Source organism: Natrix helvetica (assembly GCF_964273705.1).
Source record: "Natrix helvetica genome assembly, chromosome: 2".
In the NCBI taxonomy this organism is placed as follows: Eukaryota; Metazoa; Chordata; class Lepidosauria; order Squamata; family Natricidae; genus Natrix; species Natrix helvetica.
In genome coordinates this window covers 37,635,039-37,661,988 of record NC_138552.1, presented here as the reverse complement: position 1 = coordinate 37,661,988, position 26,950 = coordinate 37,635,039, and the positions used below count along the sequence as shown (strand labels likewise).

Sequence of the window (26,950 nt, the reverse complement as noted above, 5' to 3'; positions counted from 1 at the left end):
AGTATTGTATTACCATTGTATATTGGCAATTCTACTGAGCAGTTTGTATTGTTGAGAAATTATCAAACCTTTATTGAGCTTCATGGTTAGGTAGGTAGGCCAGTCCCAACTTGTCCTTGTTGCCAATGACTGTTAAAAAGTGTAGTTGAACAAGATAACTGGAAAGCCAGAGAACTTCATCCCCACGTTAAGCCATCACTCCATATCAAACAAGAAGAAATGATTCAAATGGGGCTGGTTTATATTAATGCATCTGAAGAAGTTGTAATTTAATATGTAGATGATTGTGTCCCATCTGACTTGGTAAACTACAAGTTCTATTAGCCCAGCTAGGATTGTACCAGGCAACCAGGATGACCAAAGGTGAACAATGCTAGGAGTAGTAGTCCAGTAACAGCAACAATGCCACAAAATATCTGTCATGGCTGTATAGTAATGTATAAAACACTGACAGATACTTTTGTTGCTGTTAGAACAATCAAGGCGTTAAATAATGATTTAATTGTTTTATTGTACATCTGCCTATAATCCCTCTCTGTGGGACATAGGTAATTCAAAAATGTGAAAAATAATTAATTGATAAATAACGTGTAGGATTATAGGATTTAGAAGGATAGTGATAGTTGTCATTCAGCATTTTAGCTTTACAATATTCTTAACCTTTTTCTGTGTCTGGAAGTGTCAGTTGTTCTGCTGGCTGGAAATGCTTCTCACTTATTTCATATGAATTATAATAGAGCCTTTTCAACAGTGTCTGATAACTTTTATATTTAAAAGTTACAGTATGTATAATATGGATGATTCTTCTAAGGAAAAGAAGAATCCTCTGTTTGTTACAGTAGATGTAGTAAGCAGCATGGTGAGGACCTGTTTAAGAGTGTCATATATAATAATAGAATCTCTCTTTGGAACTGCCAATGTCAGCTCACATTTTAAAGAAAATTTCATTAATTTTAATCACACAATTAATATTCAATGTTCTCAATTAACTAATAAAAGCTGAATTTCAGAGTGGAGTGTTTGATTATTGCGAATGATGCTACTGTCAAAGGTGGAACTTATTATCCAATTACTGTAAAGAAGCATCTACGTGCTCAAGAAGTTGCAATGCAAAATCATCTTCCTTGTGTCTACTTAGGTAAGCATTAAATTTTGAGGCAGGTTTTATTTTGTAAGAGACTATTGTTATAACACACAGTGTCTACTGTACCCAGCAATTGGCTGTAAAGCCACACTACTTTCTAATTTAGTGGCAGAATATATAATTCAAGTAATTAACAGACTTATCTTTGAGTTGACAAAACATGATTTATAATTGAATGGAAACCAATATAGGACATTGGGTTGAACTGATTTTGAAAATCTGGAGTTGCAAGGATAATGGTTTGTTATAATGTCTGATGTCTGCTAATTTACTTATGATGGAAAACTATACTCAACCAAGAGCCTGATGTGTTAAGGGCTGTGGGAATGATTTTTAAAGCCAAATGCTGAGTATTTTTTAAAAAAAACAGAATAGTAATAATGAATAATAATATAATAATAGCTATAAATTATAGAGTATACATAGAACATAGATCAACATTTCTCAACCTTGGCAACCTTAAGATATGTGGACTTCATATGCTGGCCTGGGAATTCTAGGAATTTAAATTCATGTGTCTTAAATTTGCCAAGGTTGAAAAAATCTAACATAGCTTGCTGGATAAGCATCCTTAAACACTGACATATTTCCTGGAGCCGAGATAGAATCAGCACTTCTGGTTTGAAAGTTTAAACAATGTTGTTGAGCAATAAACAAGACTTACTGTTGCTCATAATACCCCAAAAATAACATGGGTGGAATAACTATGCAGAAGTTGAATTTAGAATATACTGTGTTGTAGTTTGTGAAACAGTACAGTATTACATCTCCACTGCAATAATATCTTCTAACTGTGTTTCAATATTTTGTTTCACTGTTCAATAAAATGATGACAGTCACATCTAATGGACAGCTGAAAGGAATGAAAAGAATAGCCTTAAGCAATCCATGATTGCACTAAAACTGGCTTGCTGTTCCATCTTCCACCTGGGGTTCTTCTCTTTGTTTGTAGGATTTAGAGGTGGTTTAGATTATGGATTGTGGATTGATGGTGAGGGAATTCCTTCATCCAAGTAACTGCCCACCAAGAGCTCCTGTTTGCCTTGTAGCAATGACAATGGCAGATTATGAATGTTGGGCAGAGAAACAAATCTGCTTTTTAATTTCCTCCTCCAGACCTGTCTATGGTATTGCTTCCTCTAAGGAATACTTTTAAATAAGATTTAACTGAAATGCCAATTATTAATGCTCAAATTTTATTTGATCTTAGTTGATTCAGGAGGTGCCAACTTGCCTCGCCAGGCGGAAGTGTTTCCTGACCGTGATCACTTTGGTAGGATTTTTTATAATCAAGCAGTCATGTCCTCCCAAAGAATTCCACAGGTAATTTTATTTAAGTACAAAAGCAGAAAAGTATTGGTGTCAAATATGAAGTTTATGAATACTAGTGGAGAGCATGTGGATTATTTGGAACTGAGAACTGTGTAAATGGTTTCCAATAGGCATCTGTGAGTCTGCAAAGTTATGACTTCTAATGTCTTCAAGGCAAATATTTGTCAAGAATTCTTGATTCTTTGAACTTTTTCTTAAAACTGATACAGATTATCTTCATTTAGCAATCACAATTGAGACCAGCAATTGGTCATTAAGCGAAGTGGTCACTAAGTGAAATTGCAGCTGTGCTTATTATCTTATTTCAGCTGTCCTTTGCAAAGGCCATACATGTAAATTAAATAAAGCTGTTGCAAAATAAAGACTTTCTGTAACTTATATTCTGTAACTTATATAAAGTAACTTTGTTGCTTGTATCCTTATGATTTATATTGATATTGATTGTTTCCTGATTGCTTCTTTGTACCCTATGACTATCATTAAGTGTTGTACCTTATGATTCTTGATGAATGCACTTTGTCTTTTTAGGTACACTAAGAGCATATGCACCAAAGACAAATTCCTTGTGTGTCCATTTCACACTTGGCCAATAAATAATTCTATTCTATTCTATTCTATTCTATTCTATTCTATTCTATTCTATTCTATTCTATTCTATTCTATATCACTTTGGCATTACCCATCCCATTTGGCAATCAAAGTGCCAATGTTTCTCAGATACAGTGGTGGGATGATATCTAGGAATGCACCTTGGCAATGGACAGGTACAAAGACTGAGACTCAATATAGTCTATTGTCAGAATTGAATTTCCAATATAAGTGGCCAAATTAGAGCAAAAAAAGAAAAATAAATTGGGTTATTTAATTTTGGAAAAAATATTCATAATATGGATTATATGACTATGTGAATAGTGGTGAATAGGTGGTAGACGTAATAGAAAAAGATACAATTGTAGTTCTAAATAAGACATGAAGTAGCAGGTTTCTCTGTATGAGAAGTAAACAGATTTATCAACTTTTAAAAGAATGAATGAATGAAGAGGGACAACAGATAGGTTAAAAAAGTCAAGATGGGATCTGCAATTGAATAATTAAAGTCTGTCCCTTTTTTAACCTGCATAATAACATATAAAAAAGAGGATTGTGTGGTTGTCATATTGCTTTTTTTTAAACTCCTCTGTCCCTTGACAAAATAATGCATTGATTATAAATTATTTCCCAGACATATTTGGGAAGGATCAATAGGAAAAATTAAACTAATGAAAAAAAACAGCCATAGCTAATGAAGGGACACAGATTTAAGTGCAAATCATTAATTTAAGTTCCACTAGGAACACCCAAATATTGCAGGAAGAGATAATCTGTATCTCTTGAATCTCTATTTTGCCAGTTTAAAAGAAATAGTGAGGCACAAGCTTAGATCATAGTAGAAAGAAAGACCTGACAGTCCTTTTGATGTTAAAACACAAGTGAAGGGGGGGGAAAAGTTCCATCTATTATAAAGGTAAGAAGAATAGATAATGCTCTTTCCATTTACATAGGAGAGAAAAATTAGAGAACGTTTAGGTAGAAAAATGTGTCACCGGGTGTTTTAAGTAGGCATTGTTTTGAAATGACTTATTTACAGACAGTAGCAAACAAATGACTGAGTTGAAAACTGAGGGCAAGAAGAACGACATTTTTAAAAGAGAGATCAGGTGCAAGTAGTCTCAGCTCTCTTGCTGAAACTGTCCCCTCTGGCAGGCTGGAGATGGATTTTATTCATTTGTTTGTTTGTTCATTTATATCTCACATTTATTATTTTTACAAATAAGGCTAAAAACATGTCCAACACACCTTCCTCCTATTCCCCCCCCCCCCAACAACCTTGTGAAGTGAGTTGGGCTGAGAGAGTATGACTGGCTCAATGTCACCCAGTTGGCTTTCATGGCTAAGGTGGGACTTGAACTCATGGTCTGTTGCTTTCTAACCTTAGATTAGTTTAAAAAGAGGCAGCCTTATTGTGACAACCCATGGAGTACTTGTGAAAGTTTGTGCAGGTGGAACTGTACCGGGCAGGAAATTTGTGGTCTGTGCTCTAAAAAATCATTGTTGTTCAACCTGGCAACTTTAAGATGTGGGGTCTTCAAGCCCCAGAATTCCCTTCCACTAGCTGGAGAATTCTGGGAGTTGAAACCCACAAATCTTAAAGTTGCCAGGTTGAAAAATACTGGCCCAACGGATTCCTTTCAGCTCTATGATTTTGTGACACAAAAGAATGAAACATAACCCACTAATTTCTTGAACTAAATACGAAATCATTTAATCAGAGCTTGAAGACTCATTTTTGTTACATACTTTGCCATTTGTTTTTCCTCTTTATTGATGTGTTAAATTCCGTTCTATAGCAGATACACAATAAGAATGGAAATCTCATTAAGAAGAAAGGTGATTAGGATCAGCACATCTAAAAGAATGAGGGTTGATTAAATAATTCAAGTGTGTACGTAGGTGGTATTGATAACATGGTTAGAAGTACGCAAAAAGAACACAAAAAATCTGATAAAGAAAGAAATGGCCAAAGTAAAAGAACTCACAAGAGAGGTAGAATAATTCACATAATAACAAAAATTTAAAGGGAACAATAATAATTTAGATTTTTACCATGACTGGATCCTAAAGAAACCTAAAGGTAAAGGTAAAAGTTTCCCCTCTCCAGTTGTGTCTAACTCTAGGGTTGGTGCTCATCTCCATTTCTTAGCTGATGGAGCCAGAGTTGTCCAAAAATGTTTCTGTGGCCATGTGGTCAGCATGACAACTACTGCAGTGCAGAGCATGTGGTGAAACACGGAACGCTGTTACCTTCATGCTTTTGAACTGCTAGATGGGCAGGACCTGGCACAAAAATGGAAGCTCGCCCTGTTGTGCAGTGCTCCTGTCTCAAACTTGGGCTGTCAGCCTTCTGGCTGACAAGCTCAGCTTCTTAACTGCTGAGGCATTGCACCCGCTTTTAAAGTAGCTTAGAAGAAGTCAAAGTCATTGCAACAATATGATCTAAGATGAGTGGCTGCAATGTAGAGACCAAAAGAAACATAGTTCATACTCCACTGTGCTTTCCTGAAGTTAAAGTTGACTTTCCAAAGAAACTTGGTGCCTAAAGGAATGTTGAAAAGTTAATTATGAACTTTTAAAAATGATCTTGGAATGGAAATCTGAGGTGCTCACAGGCATTTTAGCTGCTGATGGTTGCTGATTCTTGGTTCTGAAGCAGAGATTCCATAGTCTTGTTCTAGCTGACGGTTGAAGCTACCCCACTTGTTCAATGGAATTACCTTAGGACAGGGCTGGGGAACTGTGGCTCTTTTGCGACTTGTGGACTTCAACTCCCAGAATTCCTGAGGCAGCTATGTTGGTTCTGGAATTCTGGGAGTTGAAGTCCACAAGTCGCAAAAGAGCCACAGTTCCCCACCCCTGCCTTAGGATAACTGTTGCTTTCCAGAGTAGTCAATTATTTTGGTTTGTATACATAAGGGAAGAATTAGGTTTGCTATGCATTTGATTCTTAGACTGAAAACACGTGATACATAGATTTGATTTCTTATAAATCATCTTTGGCTTTTTTTTCCAGATTGCAGTAGTTATGGGCTCATGCACAGCTGGAGGGGCTTATGTCCCAGCAATGGCTGATGAAAGTATAATTGTTGGAAAGCAGGGAACAATATTTTTGGGTGGACCTCCATTGGTGAGTGAAGTATTTTCAAAGGATTAGTAAAGGCTTCCTTTTTAAAAGCAGATAAATATCATATAACCGTATTGTAGGTTTCACTATAACAACTAGGGTTTGCAAAAATCAATATTTTGTTAAATACCAAAATATTTTATATATTGTGGTTGCTTAGAATCTGGCTGACTCAGTAAAACACACCAAGTAAAACTCTCCAAGATCAGACCGAGTTACTACTTAGACTACAAGAAATGCCAGAACTGAAAACTAGGCTAAGAAATTTTTTTAAAAAAATCACTCCTAGAAGGAGACGGTGACAAATCACTTCCCAATTGCTTTGGGAAAAATTTATGGAGGTGTCCATAATGTCACTAGGAATTTAAACATAATTTGAAGGCATCATCATTTTTACTTCAACAGCAGGGCTGGGCTGATTTTTTTAAAATCCACATTTTTTGTCAACTATTATGGATTCGGATGTCTTCTGCATTTCTTGTAAATGGGGGGAAATCCTGGTGGTTCTTATATTAGGAGAAAACATCTTGTAGTATCCAAGGAATCATAAACAAGCTGCATTTTAACTAAACTTAAACTTGCCATTTAAGTGGTCTGCATGAAATACTGCTTTAATTTTATATATAGAATGTCATTTTACTTAAAGATATATAAAATAACAAATAGGGGGAAACATCTCAGCGTGTGACAGCACTAGCACATTTAAATAATAGATAAGTAATTATTTTTGTCCTTATTTGTTTGATAAATTAATATTTTTTGCCATTTTGCAATGATTTGCTAACCTATTTTTGAGAAATACAGTTAAGTAGTTTGTAATTATTAGTTATTTTATTTTAAATATAAACATTATTTCTAGATTTGGGGGAGGGAAGCTCTATTGAAATATATTTGAATGACATTTTTGCTCAAAATATATTGGCAGGAGAGATAAAACATGTATTTTGCATTGCTTGTTTTGCAAACATAGTTGCTTGATGTGGAATGGAATAGTTTTCCTGTGCAAAGTATCAGCAAAAGCAGACCTCGAAAATCAATAACAATTCTTGGATAATGAAGCTCTATAATTTGGCCCTTAATTAATCTGTTATTTAATCTCCTGTTGAATTTTAAGCACTAATTATGTCAGTTTAGAAAAATAGGAAAGAACCAGAGTTACTGATTAATTCTCAACATTTTTTTTCCAAAATCAAGGGCTTTTCATGTGAGGATATTATTTACTTGAACAATAATGGGAAATAAGGGCAAGCAGCTAATAACAATAATTGCATTTATATCTTCTTACAGATAGACAGATAGCAATAGAAGAAAATAGGTGTAGCTCAAGGTTGAAATATTGTCCTTGGTGCTTTCTAAGCTTGGTTATTTGCTTACAGAGATTTCATTACTTGACTAGGCAATATCATCAGTGTTAGAAGGGATTTTGGTTTATTCCCTATTTCTATACAATAGCTTGCCCTGCCGGTGTTGAGTGGAGGTATGATTTTCTTCTTGATTTGGATATTGTTTTCTGCTTGATTGTTTGCCTTGTGTGAATTCTTGCTTATCTGGGTGTTGGCTTCTGGAGATGATTTGTTCTGGTCTTTTTCTTTCCTTCTTAGCTTTAAAACAGAGTGCGTGTCAAACATAACAGCACAAGTACATTTGGAAGTGCTCAGCTTTAGTTTTCATTTTTAGGTAAAAGCAGCAACTGGGGAACAGGTATCAGCAGAGGATCTTGGAGGTGCTGATCTTCACTGCAGGTAAAATAAGCACTTCTTTCCACCAATAGTTTGGATTGCAATAGTTTTTCGTCATACTAGCTGTTATCCTGTTCGAAATGGTTGTGGAATTGTCTGCTACCACTCCCCTGGTGAAATACTGTTAGTCCTTGCGTTATGACCAGTGGTGGGATTCAACCGATGTAACAACCGGCTTGCTTCACGCACGCACATAGTGCGTTTGAAAACGTACCTTCTACTGCAGCTTCGGTGTAGAACAGCTGAGGTGCAGCAATCTGCTCTGCTGCGCCTATCAGCTGGGCTTCAGAAAAGGGAATAAAGGTCAGTATAGCACAGGGGCGTGCAGGCCCAGCTGATTGTCAGAGCGAACCGGTTCGCTTCCAGCTGATTGGCGGAGCTACCGGTTTGCCCGAACTGATAGAATCCCACCCCTGGTTATGACCCCTTGTTCCTTGAAGTTCAAAGTTATGACAGTATGGAACAAGGGGGACTTACAACTGTAGTCCTCAGAGTTCTGGCTATTGCCGTTTTCCCGAGATCACGTAAACACAATTTCTGACATACTATAGCTTTGATTTTTAAATCTGCAGGAAATCCGGTGTAACCGATCACTATGCTTTGGATGATAATCATGCACTCCACTTGGCTAGAAAAGTGGTGAGAAGTTTGAATTACAAGAAGAAAGTTGATGTGAGTGTGCATTTTTCTTTGATTAAGGATGTATCAGAACTTACATAAAGATGCTATGCTGCGTTATGTGTTTACTGGCGTAGTTAAGAGAAAAGTATGAATTTAAAGCTGTTTCACTTCCGGCATGATTCAGCTGATTCCTTAAAGGTAGTTAAAAGTGCATTGCAGAAAGTGCAACTCCTGTGCACTTTCTTCTGCTCTTTTTTCCTTCCAGCCCTTGAATGAACCATTTCTGTTTTCAACTCTGCCACTTAATACAGTGTCATTATATTGGAGGCCTGCTACACTTTGAGAGATGTTATAAGTATTTGCTACAAGATGGGTGGCATATAAATTTAATAAATTAATACGTAAATCCCCCTAAAAAGTATTTTTTTCCAGGGCTTGAATGATATCCTAAGAATATATGGGTTTGCATTAATGCAGGGGTGTCCAAACTTGGGAACTTTTAAGACTTGTGGACTTCAACTCCCAGAATTTCCCAGCCAAGTCTTAAAAGTTCCCAAATTTGGACACCCAGCATTAAGGAGATGCCCATACCCAGCCCCCAAATCATATTGCATGCTGGCAGAGACTGCATAACTCACAAGAAGTATTTTTTTTAATTATGTAATTGCGGGCTAAACATGATCAGACTAATGCATTTGTCTGGCTGTTTCCTTGGCTTCATTTCTTTGCCTTGTTCCCCAAGGTCATTCCCACATACCATTAAAGCTGCTGTGCAAGCTAGAAAAAGCTGTCAACCAAACCAAAGGACTTTTTTGAGTTGGGATATGAAGTGCAACTTGTCTTTATATTATGCAAGGTGACATGGGAATCGGAGAGAAACCGTGCATTGGTAGATAGGAAGCAAGTAGAAAAGGGTAGTGGTGGAAACAGAAGTGGAAGTAGCAAATGGAAATATGGAAAGTGAAGGAAAGTACAGTACAGCTAGTCCTTGTTTATTGACTGTTCATTCAGCAACCATTTGAGGTTACTATTGTGCTGAAAAAGGAGATTTATGACTGATTCTCAAACTTGAAGCTATCACATCACCTTGTGGTTACCATTTGTAATCTCCACCCCTGGTTTCTGACAGACAAAGTCAGTGGGGAAGTTGGTTAGAAGTCATAAATTATGGTTGGGAGATGTTATGCTTAATGACCACAGGTGATTTGCTGAATAATCACAATTGGAACTGACATGGTAAGTCAGCTAAAGCCACATGATGTTTCGTTATACAGCTGCCTTGCTTAGTGATGGAGTTGCCACCACAATTGGTTAGCTAGAGGTGTGGGAAGGGGCACTGTAGGTCATTCACCACCTTCTTGAAGGATGCATGTGGCCTACAAACTGCACATTTTGCTCTTAGCGTAATGGTTACACCAAGTAGCTCGACTGAATGTTATATTATTTCCAATTCAAATCAATAATCAAGCTTGGCTTATAAACCAGATAATATTCAATGTGAGTCCAAAAATTGGAGCCTTGGTGGCTTGTAGATGCTAGATTTTGGCTTCTTGGTTTTTTTTAAAAAATAAATACAGATTGAGATCCTGAGATAATGTACATAAAATCTGGTTACATTTTGGGCCATTTTAAAATATTATAATTATTTAAAAAAATCTTTTTTTGGGAACGATTGTGAATTGTGTGATCCAAATATGTGCCTAAAAAGATTGCTAACCCCTACTGTAGCCTCTTACCTCCATATTCCACTTGTTTCAAACATTATCTCACTTTCCACTCTTGTTTGTTGAGGTTGTAATTTTGTGAAGTCATGTATTCCTTGAATTGTGGGTGGTGATAAAACTCATGGGATAAAGAAAATACATCTATAATCAAGAACCCCATTTTTACTCTTCTAACTTGGGTCTGATTAAATCAATAAACTTGATTTAAATATATGAATACTGTATTGGAGGTATCTGGAGGAGAACGGCAATCTAAAATTTAGAGTAAATTTAAATTTCATACTGAATATTGACAATTTTTTAATCTGGGCTTGTAGAAAAGGAGAACGTGTAGTCAGTGTGCAAAACTGATGTATGCCTGAATTCCCTTGTAATTCTTGTCTTCCTTTTTGGTACTTCCAATTATTTCAGGTAACAGTAGAATCCTCAGAAGAACCTTTGTTTCCTCCAGATGAATTGTATGGCATAGTTGGAGAACAGCTTAAAAGAAATTTTGATGTCAAAGAGGTAAACCTCTCTAAAAATGATTTTAAAAGATTGTACCTAGGCAAATACTTGCGCACACATATGGTTGCATATAGGCAGTGGTGTTCTATCTGATTTGGGCGAACCGGTAGTGGTGGTGGCGGGAGGCTCCACCCACCTGCCTGGACGTCATCACGTCCCATTTTTGATGCTCTGCACATGCGTGGAAGCTCCTGCGCATGCGCGGAGGTAGAGGGTGTGCTCACATTTGTGAACTGGTAGCGAAGGTAAGATGATTTCACCCCTGCATACAGCATATCCATGGGACTGCTTAATGTTCTTGATATGGGAGGCTAATCTCAAGAAAATCATATGAATTATGGAAGTTTGCGTTATTCTTTTTTTGATCGTTTTGAGAATGTGAGAGCCCAAGATAACACAACATGGTATAAAACTGTTTATTTTAAGTATAGTTGATGAAACAAAGCCAGATTCACACTTGCAGATGAGCAAAATTATCATGCCTTGTGGCAGTTCTTATATTTTACTTCTTTTTAAGTGGTTCTTTCATTTTAAACATTCATGTCTTGATCTGAAAAGATGTGGGTGAAGGGGATCCGGTGGCTCAGTGGCTAAGACACTGAGCTTGTCAATCAGAAAGGTCGGCAGTTCAGCAGTTCCTAGCGCTGCATAACAAAGTGAGTTTCCGTTACTTGTCCCAGCTTCTGCCAACCTAGCAGTTCGAAAGCATGTAAAAATGCAAGTAGAAAAATAGGGACCACCTTTGGTGGGTAGGTAACAGCGTTCTATGCGCCTTTGCCATTTAGTCATGCCGGCCACATGACCACAGAGAGGTTTTTGGACAGTGCTGGTTCTTTGACTTTGAAACAGAGATGAGTACTGCCCCCTAGAGTTGGGAACAACTAGTACATATGTGCGAGGGAATCCTTTAACTTTACCTGTGAGTGAAGTATAAAACCAAACAAGCAATTAGCCAGGAAACAAACATCCACCCTGCTTTATATATCACTTAAACTATCATCAGTAAGCCAAGAAACCTTACTTTCAAACTGTGTTTACTGAACCCAAAACAATCCATTAAAATTATGGATTTTAGATTAGTATAAAATGGAATTCTATTTATGACTGTGTCAGTAGCTAGGTGCTACATCTGACTTTTCTCATTATTGTATTTCTAGCGCAGTTTTTGCATTTAGGAATAATGATGAATAAGATTGAGGACAGAAGTACTGCCATATGTATTCCATCTATCTTTAACAGGCCCCTGCTGCTCCTGCTTGTTTGTTTGTTTGTTTGTTTGTTTGTTTGGATTTATATGCCGCCCTTCTCCAAAAGGACTCAGGGCAGCGTACAACATTAAAAAAAAACACACCCCAAAAGTTAAAAAAAATTAAATACATATCCTAAAAACAAACCGAATTTAAAAGACAATACATTTAAAATAAGTTAAGATTAACAGGCCAGGCCGGCTTGCTGGAAAAGCCAACTTTTTAGGGCGCGTCGGAAGGACCGGAGGTCAGGGATTATGCGAAGCTCCGGGGCAGCTCATTCCAGAGGGAACGCGCTCCCACAGAGAAGGCTCTCCCCCTGGGGGTTACCAGCCGACACTGTCTGGCTCACGGCACCCTGAGGAGGCCAACACTGTGGGATCATAGTGGACAGTGGGAGGCTACTGGTGGCAGTAGGTGGTCTTGCAGGTACCCTGGGCCTAAGCCATGGAGCGCTTTAAAGGTCATAATACCTTGAATTGCACCCGGAAAACAACCGGCAACCAGTGCAGGCCGCCTAAAAGGGGTGTAACATGGGAGCACCTAGGTACCCCTATGACAACCCACGCGGCCGCATTCTGGACCAGCTGAAGCCTCCGGGTGTTCTTCAAGGGCAGCCCTATGTAGAGAGCATTGCAGTAGTCCAGGTGAGAAAGGACGAGGGCATGAGTGACTGTGCACAGAGCATCCCGATCCAGGAAGGGGCGCAACTGACGTACCAGGCGAACCTGATAAAAGGCCCCCCTGGTCACGGCCGTCAGGTGTTCTTCTAAACTAAGCCGCGTATCCAGGAGGACTCCCAGATTGCAAGCCTTCTCTGAGGGGGCTAAAATTTCTCCCCCTATCATCAAAGATGGGACAAGATGTACAAATCGGGATGACGGAAACCACAGCCACTCAGTCTTGGAGGGATTGAGCTTGAGCCTGTTCCTCCCCATCCAGATCCGCACAGCCTCCAGGCATCGGGACATCACGTCGAGGGCATCGTTTGGGTGGTTTAGGGTAAGGATGAAAAGTTGGGTATCATCAGCATATTGATGATACCGTACCCCAAAACCACGGATGATATCGCCCAGCGGTTTCATGTATATGTTGAACAGGAGGGGTGAGAGAACCGACCCCTGGGGCACCCCACAAGTGACGCACCTGGGGGTCGATCTCTGCCCTCCAGTCAACACAAACTGTGACCGATCTGACAGGTAGGAGGAGAACCACCGTAAAACGGTGCCCCCCACTCCCAACCCCCCGAGTCGTCGCAGTAAGATACCATGGTCGATGGTATCAAAAGCCGCCGAAAGGTCTAATAGGACCAGGACAGAGGAGCAGCCCCTGTCCCGGGCCCGCCAGAGATCATCGACCAACACGACCAATGCCGTCTCCGTGCTGTACCCGGGCCTGAAACCCGACTGGAACGGATCCAGGTAGACAGCTTCATCCAGGTACTGGGGAAGCTGACGTGCTACCACACTCTCAACAACCTTTGCTACAAAGCGAAAGTTGGAGACCGGACGATAGTTGGCTAAAGAAGCTTGGTCCAGGGAAGGCTTCTTAAAGAGGGGCCTCACCACCGCCTCCTTCAAGAGGCCAAGTTCACAACTCTTTACTATCATTTCTTGTCAAATCTGTTGACACAATTAATCAAGTCTTGAAGTGGCAGGTAATATGATTAGATACACATTTCAGCTTCAATTTTCCGAAGGCCAAATTAAACAAACTGCTGCTTATGGTCACAGAGCAATCTTGACAGAGTGGTCCAAGGTCTTTAGGTGCGCAAACCTAATACTTAGTCATTGATTGTAACTGTAGGCTAGGAATATTGCTATATCTGGGGATAGTAGAACTCCAGAATATTAATGTAGTCTTTGCTTGCTTCCAAGGACATATGTTTTGAGTAATGCTTTTAGGTTATAATGAGTTTTAATTGAATGGGTATATACTGTAATTTATTAGAACAATCAAGAATATCTTTCTCAAAATGATTAGAAGTAAATAAGCTGGCAGGTCAACAGCAATAATTGTTTTACTGTAGTCATAATTTTTAGCAGACTCTTTAGCATTCTAGTTCTTTTGAAGCAATTAAATTTTAATAAAAAATAAAATATTGGATTCATTTTTTAAAAACATTGCTAAGAAACTAGGCTACCATTACTGGTTCTGTAATATTTTAATTTCCTACTACAAGATTTTTCAGTTTCACAAGAGACAAATCACCTGAATTTTTACAACCATGTTTAATTACAAACATATATGAATTTAATTTATATAATTTCTGTATATATAAATCTTTGCAGTTGAAATTGAAATGTGAAAACTATTCTAAGCCAGCAATGTTAAGCATAGGACAGATAAAAAGACAAGGACACTACATGTGCAATAATACAGCAGTTATATCAAAATCTTGCAACCAGTTTCACTAATTGTATAAATAATATACCAAGATTGAGTCCTTAGTTATCTCATATTGGGCTTTATGTATTGTGCACAATGCCTAAGTGGTATATTTCACCTTTTTATCAGTAAAAATAAGTTATATTTCACTCATGCATTCCTTAATTATAAATTCATAAATGATGAAAAATTCATTAATCATAATCTCGGAGTTGGTACGGTAAGTCAGGGGTGGGTTCCCGCCTGCTTTACTGCTGGTTTGCTTATGCATGTGCTATCCGCGCTGGATGTGGGTTGCACGCGCATGCACAGTTCAATTAAAATTGTTCTGCGCATGTGCAGAACTTAAAAACAAGATGGCGCCACTGACTGGAAAACCAATTCAGGGGCATGGCAGGCCTGGGTCGCTGCCAGTTCCAGCAACCCACACCGCCATACCACTACCGGTTCGGCCGAACCGGGCCAAACCGGTAGGCACCTACCTCTGGTTTGGGTCTGCCTATCGAGATGAGATGGACCGGTTTTTTCATGGTGTGGAGAAAAGAACTTGGTCCTTAACACCAATAAGACCAAGGAGCTTATAGTGGATTATAGAAGGAATAGATCAGACATCTAGCCCTTGCTTATCAATGGAGACCCAGTGGAACAAGTGGCCAGTTTTAAGTTTCTGGGTGTTATCATAAAAGAAGACCTGACCTAGGGCGCTCACATTGCAGCACTGGTCAAAAGAGCCCAGCAGAGATTATACTACCTGAGACTTGTCAGGAAACAACAACTGAATGAAAAACTGCTGGTGATCTTCTACCGCTGCACCGTATTTTAACTTACTGCACCTGTGTATGGTTTGCCGATTGATTGCACAGTGGCAGATAGAAAAGCACTCCAGAGGGTTAACATCATTGCCCAGAGGATCATTAGTTGCCCTCTCCCTCCTTTGGAAGAACTTTATAGCTCCCACCGTCTTAAGAAAGTTCAAAACATTCTTAAAGATCCATCTCATCCTGGACACCATTTTTTTGAACTATTACCATCTGGCAGAAGGTACAGGATAATAAATACAAGTACAAATAGGCTGAAAAACAGCTTGCACCCCAGAGCAGTAACTATATTGAATTCTACTGTATAGTCAGTGCAATATTAATGCGATATCAGCGGTTTTCAATTCAGTTGTATAGAATGCAAAGGATGTGCGTTTGTGTTTTATTTTTATAGATACAACATACACTGAAGATGGCATTTAATTTCGTTGTACAAGGTGCAATGGCAATAAAGTAAACTAACTAAGTAACTAATTAACTAAGTAACTAACTAACTAACTAATTAGAAGCCATTTCAGACGACAGATTAAGACTACATGTGGCTTGGTGGCAAACGACCACCACATACATTCAAACTCCTTACTGTCCTTGACCTGCCCTGCCAATGTTAGAATTACAACTGATTCCACCTTGATTTGTTAGCCTGACTTGGGAGTCACACAATTCAAAGCAAGATCACTTATTTGCATAGTACATTGAACATATTATAAATAAAGGATTATGTAATTTTCTAGCTGCAAACTCTTGGGAGACAACCTGGCCCTATAATCTGAGCCATATGCAATAATATACTCTTGCTAACATCATTGTTTTATAATTGATCAGTTCATCTGAAAATAAAAATTGAGATTTCTTACAAACTGTTGTAAGATAATTGCAATTTTCTTCATTTTATAATGACACAGAAATAAAATATTTGCGATATGTAATTATGAGCCAATATGTACTTTGGAAAGGAGCTTGTTTCCATTATTAACCTCATCATCCAGCCCATTTTACTTGAGCTAGTTGGACTGGACATGAACCATATACTGTTTGGAAATGGATAGAGTTTAAGATGTTATGAAAAACATCTCACTTTGCATATTAGGTTGATATTTATTACAACAACATGAGTTGCTAATAATAAATGTAACTCGCTTTTCTTTTTATTTAAGGTCATTGCTAGAATTGTTGATGGAAGCAAATTTGATGAATTTAAGGCCTTATATGGGGATACATTAGTCACAGGTATTATTTTTAAATTAAAAAAATGAAACTATTCTACAACGTCATGCTTTGATTGAATTTATCTTTTCAATTTTAAAAAATTGTATGCGATTCTATAGAAAATATATGAATTTATTAATTAATGTAGGGATGGATTTACCACTTCAATGTAAGAACTCTAGGCAATATTTTATCTCTAAGTAATAAAAAGTTATAGCAGATTACATATTTAACTAACATTTAATGTTATTTAAATATTAGTTAAATATGTAATTTATCATGGTATATTTTAATAATAAATGGTTTGGTGCCAGGAATTTCACACTGATCAATCCTCAAAGGCTTTCTGGAACAATCAAATTTTTACAAATTTTCTGAGAGGGAAGCCCCCATCATAACTTCTTCCTTTGAATCTTGGGATATGACCTCCAGCAGACTCCAGAATTATCCAATTTGGATGAAAAGGTAGTCTCTCAGAGATTGAGGCCCCAAGCTTGATAGGTAGCAAGCAAAGGCTTGAATTGCTTTTGGAAACAACTGTAACCAGTAGTGGGATACAATTTTTTTTAGTACCGGTTCTGTGGGCATGGCTTAGTGGGTGTGGCCAGATTGTCATGTGACTGGGTGGGCATGGCCAATTTAGCTGTCCATTAAACAATACACAGCAGCCCCCTTTTTTTCTTCTTTTTAATACTGCATGAAGTTTTTGCTCTAGGTTTTTTTTTTTACTAAGGCGGAGAGGTTGGCGATGCCTGCGGATTTCTGGGAATTTCTCCTCTGTGTTAGAAGCACCAAAATAACCAAGATGATATAAGGTCTCCTGCTAGAGCAGGGGGTTGGACTAGATGACCTCTAGTCCCTTCCAGCCCTGGATTGCTGTGCTGTTTCAAAGTATCCTCTGAAGCTGAGTCTAGTGCCAGGATTTTGTGTTCCTTCCTCTCCTTTTTCTTCTCGGAAGCAAAAGAGGGCGCACCTCCCTGCCCACCGTTTTGGTCTTAGCAAGCCTCCCTGAAGCCTCTTGGGAGCCAAAATGGGACGCGTGGGGACTCCTGGAAGGGATGGCCCCAGTCAGAGGTGGTGTTTTCCAGTTTTCCAAATCGGTTAAAATTTCCGCTACTGGTTCGCCCGAACCGGTCAGAACCGGCTGAATACCACCTCTAAATGTAACACTCAAAGAGATATAATGTAGTGATATTGTCTGTAAAATACACAGGCCACTGCATTTTCAGCCAATTTCTGGTTTATCATCAACGGTAACTGTAAAGCGCTCCGGTATTCCATTTGCAAGATGACCAGGCATGAGTAACTGACTTCATGCATCCTGTTTGACATAATGATACAACTGAAGCTGGGCAGGGCCCTTCTGGCCACAGCTGTCACCTGGTTTTCTAGGATATGCAGTGATGTTGGAAGGCTTCTGAGGCTCCAGGTCTCCTCTCTTCAGAGGAAGCACAACTCAGTTGAGAGTAAAATCAACAGGCTTCTGAAGTAACACCAATATCCTCCTATAGTAAATTTGCTAGTTCTTAAATTGTCACATTTTTGGTTTGCTGCAGCAAAAGCAATTGCTATGGCTATTGCTATGATAAATATTATAGCTGCCAAACAGTTTGTTTTACTTTTGTGTTCCTTTTTTCATTAAGGTCTGGGAACTCTTAAGTTTAAAGCTTTTCCTAGACAGTTGATAAGAGTATGATGTTCTCATGATTTTTTCTTTCTTTCTTCTTTCAGGATTTGCTCGGTTATTTGGCTACCCAGTTGGAATAATTGGAAACAATGGTGTTCTTTTTTCAGAATCAGCAAAGAAGGCAAGTGTGAACACCTCCTATTGAAGCCTTTCCCTATTTTTGTAGCTGAGAATCAAAATGCACACCAGAGACTACAAATCATAGTTGCTGATTTATATTAAATAAGAGCATCTCTTTAGGCTTTTCTCCAGGAATCTGCACCAACTTCAGGGTGACTGAGTCTATTGCTAGGAATGGGACTTTCTGAGATCTTGCAGCTAGCTCTAGAAACAACAACTGTATTGAAAACATGTGCAAAAGATGTACAAAATATATCTCCACACTTTTAACACTTAATTGATCCAAAAGTTGTGAATATTATAATGCTGCTCTTTTGTCTATTGATTATGCTGCTGCCAGTTTATTATTGTGTTGTAATTTAGCTTGTGATTCATTAGGCTAAGAACTACAGATAGTCCACATTTATCAACCACTTGTTCAGCATCCGTCAAAATTACCCACTGAAAAATAATCTTACAGCCAATTAAAAAACATTTGTGATTTTTGCAGAGTTCCTCAGTCACGTGATAGCTATTATAGTCAGTATGCATTGTTCTAGGCCTGACACATGTTTTTTTCTTCCCCCTCCCCTTGCAGAGCAGAGAGATTGAAGAGAAATTTCAAGAGAGCAAGTTGTGCATGCTCTTCCATGCATTCAAAACAATGCAATCACGCTGGGAGCCCAGGGCTGGGAGCCACAGGCATGCAAATAGTTTACAGTACTCTTTTGAAATCTCTTTCTCTCCAATCTTTCTGTTCTGCAAGGAAAAATGAAGGAAGGCAAAAAAAAAAAACAGTTTCTGAAGGCAATTTCTCTTTTGTCTTACCCTTTTCCACTACTGGTGCAGTCATATCACTTTTATATGTAGAAGAACAAATAGCTTTCTCTCTTGAAATCTTTCTCTTCACACTGCAGGGGGTGATGGGGAGACAAAGGCAAACAACTTTTGTAGACAAGTTTTCCTTTGCCTGACACTGTTATTGGTTACCGTGGTTTTCTGGAGTGCTTTAGCCCAGAGCAGAGAGGTTTGGGATTTGGGACTTGAGGAGGACTTTGGGTGGATGGTACAAGCTGGGATGTGCTTTTGGAAGCTGACCTATATTGCCCATAGCCCCCCTTTGGTGCTGTTCTCTGAACATTAACTCCCTCTTTCACACACAGAGATTGACACTTTGATTTTCCAACCATTTATTCTATCCCTCTGTTCAGTGGAAGGAGGGCAGAGTTTTGACATGCATGCTAGATGACTTTTACAGCTTCTGTCTCTGTCTCTGTCTCTGTCTCTCTCTCTCTCACACACACACACACACACACACACACACACTGAATGCCAGGGACAGTTGTGCGGAAAATATACTTCTGGAAGAGCTGTGTTTGTGATGTTTAGGGAAGTGATTGTGGTATATCTGATAAGTAGACGATTGGAGGTATCTAGGGTTTGTGAGTGGGTGAATGGATGCCTTGGCCTAAGAGAAAGGAGTGTGAGGTGAGAGGTCTTGATGGGAGTGGAGATTGATGGCAGAAATGCAGGAACTATGGTGGGCAAAGAAGATATTGGCAGATCCTGGGAGCAGACTGGAATCTGCCCTCAAGGCCAGGTTATCAGATATTGGTGTTGAATGACAAGGTGTTCTGCATTAAATCTTGCTGCCTTGGCAGTCGAAAACGGAGCTCGGGAGCCTATTTTCACAGGCAGAGTGCTCAGGCCACCACAGGCCCGCCCGACAGGAGTGACATTGAGCTGGCCATGCCCACCCCAGCACCCTGAGATCAAACGCAACCCTAATGCGGCCCTCAATGAAATTGAGTTTGACACCCTTGCCCTAGACCAAACATGTCCTGCCATTGAAGCCTTAGCCATGTGTCTGGGGGCTGTGCAGGTCTGGATTGAACACAACAGACTCAGTCCTGTTCAAATTCAAATGGTTATTGTTGTTGGTCTTTCTAGTTGGGTGATATTTCATTTTTGGTCTTTGATAGGGTTGCACTTTCCCATAGAATTGTGATGATGAGCGTTTGTTTAGATTTATATCTGCTGTTAATATGTAGTGAAGTTCAAAAAGATGAAGATGTTTTCATTTTTTTTAGAGATAGGATGTTGCCTAATAATTTACTAATTAAGCTCTTTCTTTTTGTCATATTATCTTTCTATCCAATCCAATTTGCAATATATGGGATTCAGTGTGGGGCTTAATTTTGAGAACTGTAATGTAGATGATGTAAATTGTGTGCTTTGAACTTCTACAGATGCTGAGCAGTTGTAGGTTCTTATTAAGATTTTCTCAAGATACCTGCTGCAGTATTTTTTTGTACTTTTTATAACAATGTTACTATTTCTAGGATTAAGTACAGTAGCAAACTGTTACCTCAGTTACTATCACCTGCTATTTTATCACATCGTCATGTGCTAAAACCTGCTACAATCTATTTTAGCAGTTATTAGGGAATGAGTAATTGCTTCATGGATCAGCTTTATAAGAAAGGAAGTCGTTGTTACATAGAAAAAGTTTTGTTTTAAATATGATTTCATAGTTTGAAGGATAAAGTCATTTACAGAATTATTTCACTTGAGAAAAAGAACAACAGATTCAAATTCAAGATCCTGGCACATTTCAAAAATGCAATTTCTGTGCTCGCTTCGGCAGCACATATACTAAAATTGGAGCAGTGTTGGGTTCCTACCGGTTCCATCCGGTTTGGCTGAACCAGCAATGGTATGGCAGCCTGGGTCGCTGGAACCGGCAGCGACCCAGGGCTGCCATTCTCCCAAACCAGTTCCCCGATCACCACTGTCGCCATCTTGTTTTTGAGTTCTGTGCATGCGCAGAACAATTTTAATTGGACTGCACATGCGCGCGCACCAGCGAACTGGCAGTAAAGCCGGACAGAACCCACCCCTGAATTGGAACGATACAAAAATGAAATTTCTTTTTCCCATTTAAAAAAAATGTTGTGGCAGAAGTACTGCTTTAGGATCATACAATGGTTTTAGCAGCAGATAGTATCATATTATTGAACAATTATTTTTCAGTAGGTCAACTATCAATTTTTTCTTATCTTTACAGGGCACGCATTTTATTCAGCTTTGTTGTCAGAGAAATATTCCCATTATATTTTTACAAAACATCACAGGTAATAAGTGATTATCATAATCTATCATAATCTATGGAACTGAATTACAAGACAGTAAATATTTGAGCAAATAATCATACCTTCTCTTTCAAATAAGTGTACAATAGTAATAAATTAATTCCTCCTCATTTCTAACAACCTTATTTATGAGTTTGGGGAATATTGAGGAATATTGTCAGATTGAATCACTGTTGCTGTATTTAGTTATTATGCATTTATAAAGTAGTTTTGAAACTAAGTTTGATTGAGTTTCTGTCCAGTTGCCTACAATTTACAATATTACATTTAGCAATAATAAAGTAATTCCCTGAACTAATAATTAAATAATTATGAAACAGGTTGTCGTACTTAAGATGCAAGTCTAGAAATCAGGAGACTGAGTTCTAGTTCCACGTTAGGCATGAAGCCAGCTGTTGATTTTAAGCTAGCCATTCTCTCTCAGCCCAATCCAGATCACTGTTGTTATGGGGGAAATAGGAGGAGGAAGGAATGTTATGTATGTTTAATTTCTGGAGTTACTTATAAAGTAATAAAGGCAGGATAAAAGTTTAGCAAGAAAATAATATCAGCTAAAAGCCTACAAAGCATCAAAAATGTTAGTTGAATCAATTAAAGTAGTAACGGAGACGTCCGTGGCGAGTCTTGAGGATTCGACCTGGGAGGAGTTTGACTTGGTTGCCATCGAGGATTTGGACAGAATGCGTGGACGACTGCGACCCACCACATGTTTATTGGACCCGTGCCCCTCCTGGCTTGTACTGGCATCCTGGGAGGTTACACGAGACTGGCTCCTGGGCCTAGTGAACGCTTCGTTGAGCGAGGGGTCTCTCCCGGCCGCCTTGAAAGAGGCGGTGGTGAGACCCTTGCTCAAGAAGCCTTCCCTGGACCCTTTGGAGCTGGCCAATTATCGTCCTGTCTCCAACCTTCCCTTTTTGGCGAAGGTTGTAGAGAGTGTGGTGGCTTACCAGTTTCCACGACATCTGGAGGAAAATGATTATCTAGACCCGCGCCAGTCCGGCTTCCGCCCCGGTCACAGCACGGAGACGGCCTTGGTCGCATTGGTGGATGATCTCTGGAGGGCCAGAGATAGAGGTTGCTCCTCTATCCTGGTCCTATTAGACCTCTCGGCGGCTTTTGATACCATCGACCATGGTATCCTGCTGCGCCGGCTGGAGGGGTTAGGGGTCCGGGGCACCGTTCTGCGGTGGTTCGGCTCCTACCTTTCTGGCCGGACGCAGCGTGTGTTGGCAGGGGAGGAGAGGTCGACCCTACGCCCCCTTACCTGTGGGGTGCCACAGGGGTCGGTCCTCTCGCCACTCCTGTTCAACACATATATGAAGCCGCTGGGTGAGATCATCCGTGGTTTCGGGGTGGGATATCATCTGTACGCTGATGATACTCAGCTGTACTTTTCCACCCCGAACCACCCCAACGAGGCCGTCGAAGTGATGTCCCGGTGTGTGGAAGCCGTACGGGTCTGGATGGATGACAACCGACTCAAACTCAACCCCTCCAAGACGGAGTGGCTGTGGGTACCGGCTCCCCAGTTCAGCCAATTAATTCCATCATTGGCCATTGGGGGCATTCAACTCGCCCCCGTGGAGCGGGCGCGCAATTTGGGCGTCCTCCTGGATGCCCGGCTGTCCATGGATGACCATGTGACAGCCGTGGCAAGGGGGGCGTTCCACCAGGTTCACCTGGTGCGCCAATTGCGCCCCCTACTGGACCGGGACGCCTTACGCACGGTCACTCATGCGCTGGTGACGTCTCGCCTGGACTACTGTAACGCTCTCTACATGGGGCTTCCCTTGAAATGCACCCGGAGGCTACAGTTGGTCCAGAACGCAGCCGCGCGGGTAATTATGGGAAGTACTAGGTACTCCCATGTGACACCGTTCCTGCGCGAGCTGCACTGGCTTCCTGTGGTCTATCGGGTGCGTTTCAAGGTTTTGATAACGATCTTCAAAGCGCTCCATGGCTCAGGACCTAGTTACCTGCGGGATCGTATTCTGCCCCATACATCCCTGCGACCAATCCGCTCGCACAGAGAGGGTCTCCTCCAGGTGCCGTCCACCAGGCAGTGCCGGGGGGCGGCGCCTAGGAGTAGAGCCTTCTCTGTGGCGGGCCCAGCCCTGTGGAATGACCTCCCCCCGGATATTAGGAATACCTCTGACCTCCGCTCCTTTCGTGTAAAGCTCAAGACCCACCTATTTCAAGCTGCTGGCCTGGCTCAACTTTGATTCAATTATATCGCTCCTGACGGGTTTTTTATCTGGGATATTTTAATTGCATCCAATTTACTTAGGGGTTTTTAAACATTGTGTTTTTACTTGTTTTTATCTACCAGTTCACCTCCTCCTAGTATATGTTTTGTATATGTCTTGGTATATGTTTTTGTTATATGTATGTTTGTCTATATATTTATTTCCTATGTTTTGTTGTATGCCACCCCGAGTCCTTCGGGAGAGGGTGCGGCTAAGAAATAAATATTTATTATTATTATTATTATTAAATGAGGTTTTACAGTCTCCCTTGCTTTGTTTTTCTAATGGCAAAGCAAGCTGTTTGCAAATAGCCTTGATAATGGTCTTAACTCTTTTTTCCCATTAGGCTTCATGGTTGGTAAGGATTATGAAGCTGGTGGTATTGCAAAAGATGGAGCCAAGATGGTTACTGCTGTAGCCTGTGCCAATGTGCCTAAAATAACAGTCATTATTGGAGGGTCCTATGGTGCTGGAAACTATGGGATGTGTGGAAGAGCATATAGGTAAGTATGCACTTCAGCCATAGTATTATATATGTTGGGAATGTGTCTATAATATCTGAAAATATTGTTTTTAATCTAGAAGAGAGTATTGTTCTGTTGTATGATTTAAAATACCTATGCGAATGAATTATTTAATTCAAGGATGCCACTGGACTGCATATGGCTACTTATGCATATAATTTGTCTGAAATGGTATATTTGTCTGAAGTGGTGTAGTGTTTCCTTCCTAAGCAGGGGGTTGGACTAGAAGACCTCCAAGGTCCCTTCCAACTCTGTTATTCTATTTTATTTTTATTTTTTTATTTTTTATTTTTTATTTTCTTTTCTTCAATACATCTTCCAGAAAGCATGTCGATTGGTTACAAATAAATTTCATGCGTTACTACAATCATTCTTTATATTTCATTCATATTGAATTGTACATTTTAAATCAAAAATCTTTATACCATCAATATACCATCATTCTCTTTTAACTATGTGTTTAAACGTGCTTTTGTCTAGAATCATTTATATTTATATTATAATAAATCTAGACAAAAATTTATTACTAGAATTTATAAGTATCCAGGAGAGATTACATCTTTATAACAAAATCTAAACAAAAAAAATATTAGTAAAATTAGTAAATCTTAATTTCCGACTGGATTCTAATGGGTCCTCTAGTACAAATACTAGGTCATCGGCATAGGCTTGGGCCTTATATTCTTCATTTTTGAGTCTTAAACCTTTTATTCCCTGGTCCTTCCGAATTTCATTTAATAAAATTTCCAAAGTCAATATAAACAGCAAAGGAGAGAGGGGGCATCCCTGTCTGACTCCTTTTTCTATTTCGATCTTCTCTGTTAATTCTCCATTCATCAGAACTTTGGCTGTCTGATTGTTATAAAATCCTTCTATCATTTTTATAAATTTTCCACCGAATTTCATCTCATCCAATATTGTTATTATAAATTTCCAGATTACGTTGTCAAATGCTTTTTGTGCATCAAGGAAAGCCAGTACCATTTGTTTTCCTGGATGCGCCTCGTAGTACTCTATTATATCTGTTATTCTATTTTAAATGCTGTAGATTTTACTGAATAAATCCCTTAGTAGTTCCCGTTTAATGTGAAACATATAGTAGTGTTCCATATTAAGAAACAAAAGGCAAAATATGTTTTGTTTACTATATGGGCTGAAAAGACCATTGATAGCTTTGAAGGGAAGTGAAGGGTTTAGGAAGTGTTTAGTGTTCACATTATGCAGATAACATTCCTTCCTTCTCTGCCCCCTCAGTCATAAAAAGTGAAGGAACGAATTTGTAAACAGCTAAAGAGATTTTTATTCCATCCTTTGTATTTTTCAGTCCAAGATTTCTTTTTATGTGGCCGAATGCTCGGATCTCGGTGATGGGAGGAGAACAAGCTGCAACTGTTTTAGCTACAGTAGCCAAGGACCAAAAAGCAAGGGAAGGAAAGCAGGTAATGTCCGCTACTTTTGATATTTTGAAATACTTTAGGAGGGAATGGTCATAATGCCATCACTTCCCTCTATTTTCCTGCAATATAGTTACTTTTTCTGATTGTATTCATTCAGTGTCATCTCAGATGAAGTTGTGTGAAATGGGATTCATACTATAGCTTACAATAGTACTTCAACTATCACTTGTATTTACAGAGCTTACATATCCTGTTTCTCCAAAAAGAAGCCCTCCCTGGATAATAAGCCCAATCAGGCTTTTGAGCACATGCACTAAAATAAGCCCTCCCCTGAAAGTAAGCCCTCCTGAAAATATTGCAACACAGCAGCAGCCATGAGGTGACCACACTCGCCGCCTCCTGCACCTCAAAAATAATAAGACTCCCCAAAAATAAGGCCAAGTGCTTATTTCGGGGGGGGGGAAGGGGGTCAAAAGAAAATAGGACCCTGTCTTATTTTCAGGGAAACACAATATTAGTACATACAATAGTAAAATTAGGAATACAAAGGAGTCTAAACTACTTAATTAGTAACCGGCTATCAAATTGATGTACTTGTGTTTTATAAGCCTAGCACTATAAGCAAACAGTTGCAATTAATGTTACACTCACGGGGAATCTAACTAAAGAGAAATTTTTATAACCAAGAGGAGCAAGAAAAACAGTTTTTCAGAACATTGCATTCTAAAAAATTGTTATCATTTACATTGTTTAAGAAACTATTTTCTTAAACTCTGATACTGATGTCTGTAAGAGAAATGCCACTAACTTTAGTGCAGCTTGGAGCACATTTAATAGGAAATTCCCACTCAGCTAAACAGAAGTCCAAATGTACCCAGCATTATTGATTAGACATTTAATGCATATTATCTCTTAGGACAGGAGGTCCAGTGCTCTTGCGGATGAAAATTGCCAGAGTTTCTATTCCTGTTAATTATCTTTTGTAGTTTTCTGAAGAGGAAGAAAGAGCTCTGAAAGAGCCAATAATTCAGAGGTTTGAAGAAGAAGGAAGCCCTTATTATTCTAGTGCACGGTACGTACAGATGAGGGTGACAGCTTGTCTTTATATGGGTAACAGCTTAAAGATATAAGAATGGCTGGAAAAGGAAGCCAGACAGCCAGCTGGCTAGTCTAAGCCTTCTGAATGTTGGAAAAGCTGGAGAGACTATATTTATCCTGTCCATTAGTGAAACTTTGGTTAAGATTGTTCTTGTAACTAAACATAATGGAATGTGGGAAAAACCTTGGGAGACAGGAGAAAGAGGTGCTGCCAAGGTAACAGTCAGATAAGAGATAGCATGATAGGGCAAGAAGCTCAGAAGAGACCCTCCCTAGTTTCTTGGGTGGGTAAGGAGACAT

At 39.3% G+C, this 26,950-nt stretch overlaps 1 protein-coding gene across 1 annotated transcript in view; it reads left to right on the top strand.

Moving 5' to 3' along the window:
* The window catches only part of MCCC2 (methylcrotonyl-CoA carboxylase subunit 2), a 41,484-nt gene that overhangs the window by 7,271 nt on the left and 7,263 nt on the right, over positions 1-26,950 (top strand). Inside the window, exons 5-16 of the mRNA XM_081945819.1 lie at positions 1,011-1,138; positions 2,355-2,467; positions 6,084-6,197; positions 7,872-7,936; positions 8,506-8,605; positions 10,690-10,785; positions 16,396-16,468; positions 18,179-18,255; positions 21,301-21,367; positions 23,978-24,134; positions 25,480-25,594; positions 26,539-26,624. Coding sequence (XP_081801945.1) covers positions 1,011-1,138; positions 2,355-2,467; positions 6,084-6,197; positions 7,872-7,936; positions 8,506-8,605; positions 10,690-10,785; positions 16,396-16,468; positions 18,179-18,255; positions 21,301-21,367; positions 23,978-24,134; positions 25,480-25,594; positions 26,539-26,624 — 1,191 coding nt within the window. The remainder of the gene's footprint in view (positions 1-1,010; positions 1,139-2,354; positions 2,468-6,083; positions 6,198-7,871; positions 7,937-8,505; positions 8,606-10,689; positions 10,786-16,395; positions 16,469-18,178; positions 18,256-21,300; positions 21,368-23,977; positions 24,135-25,479; positions 25,595-26,538; positions 26,625-26,950) is intronic.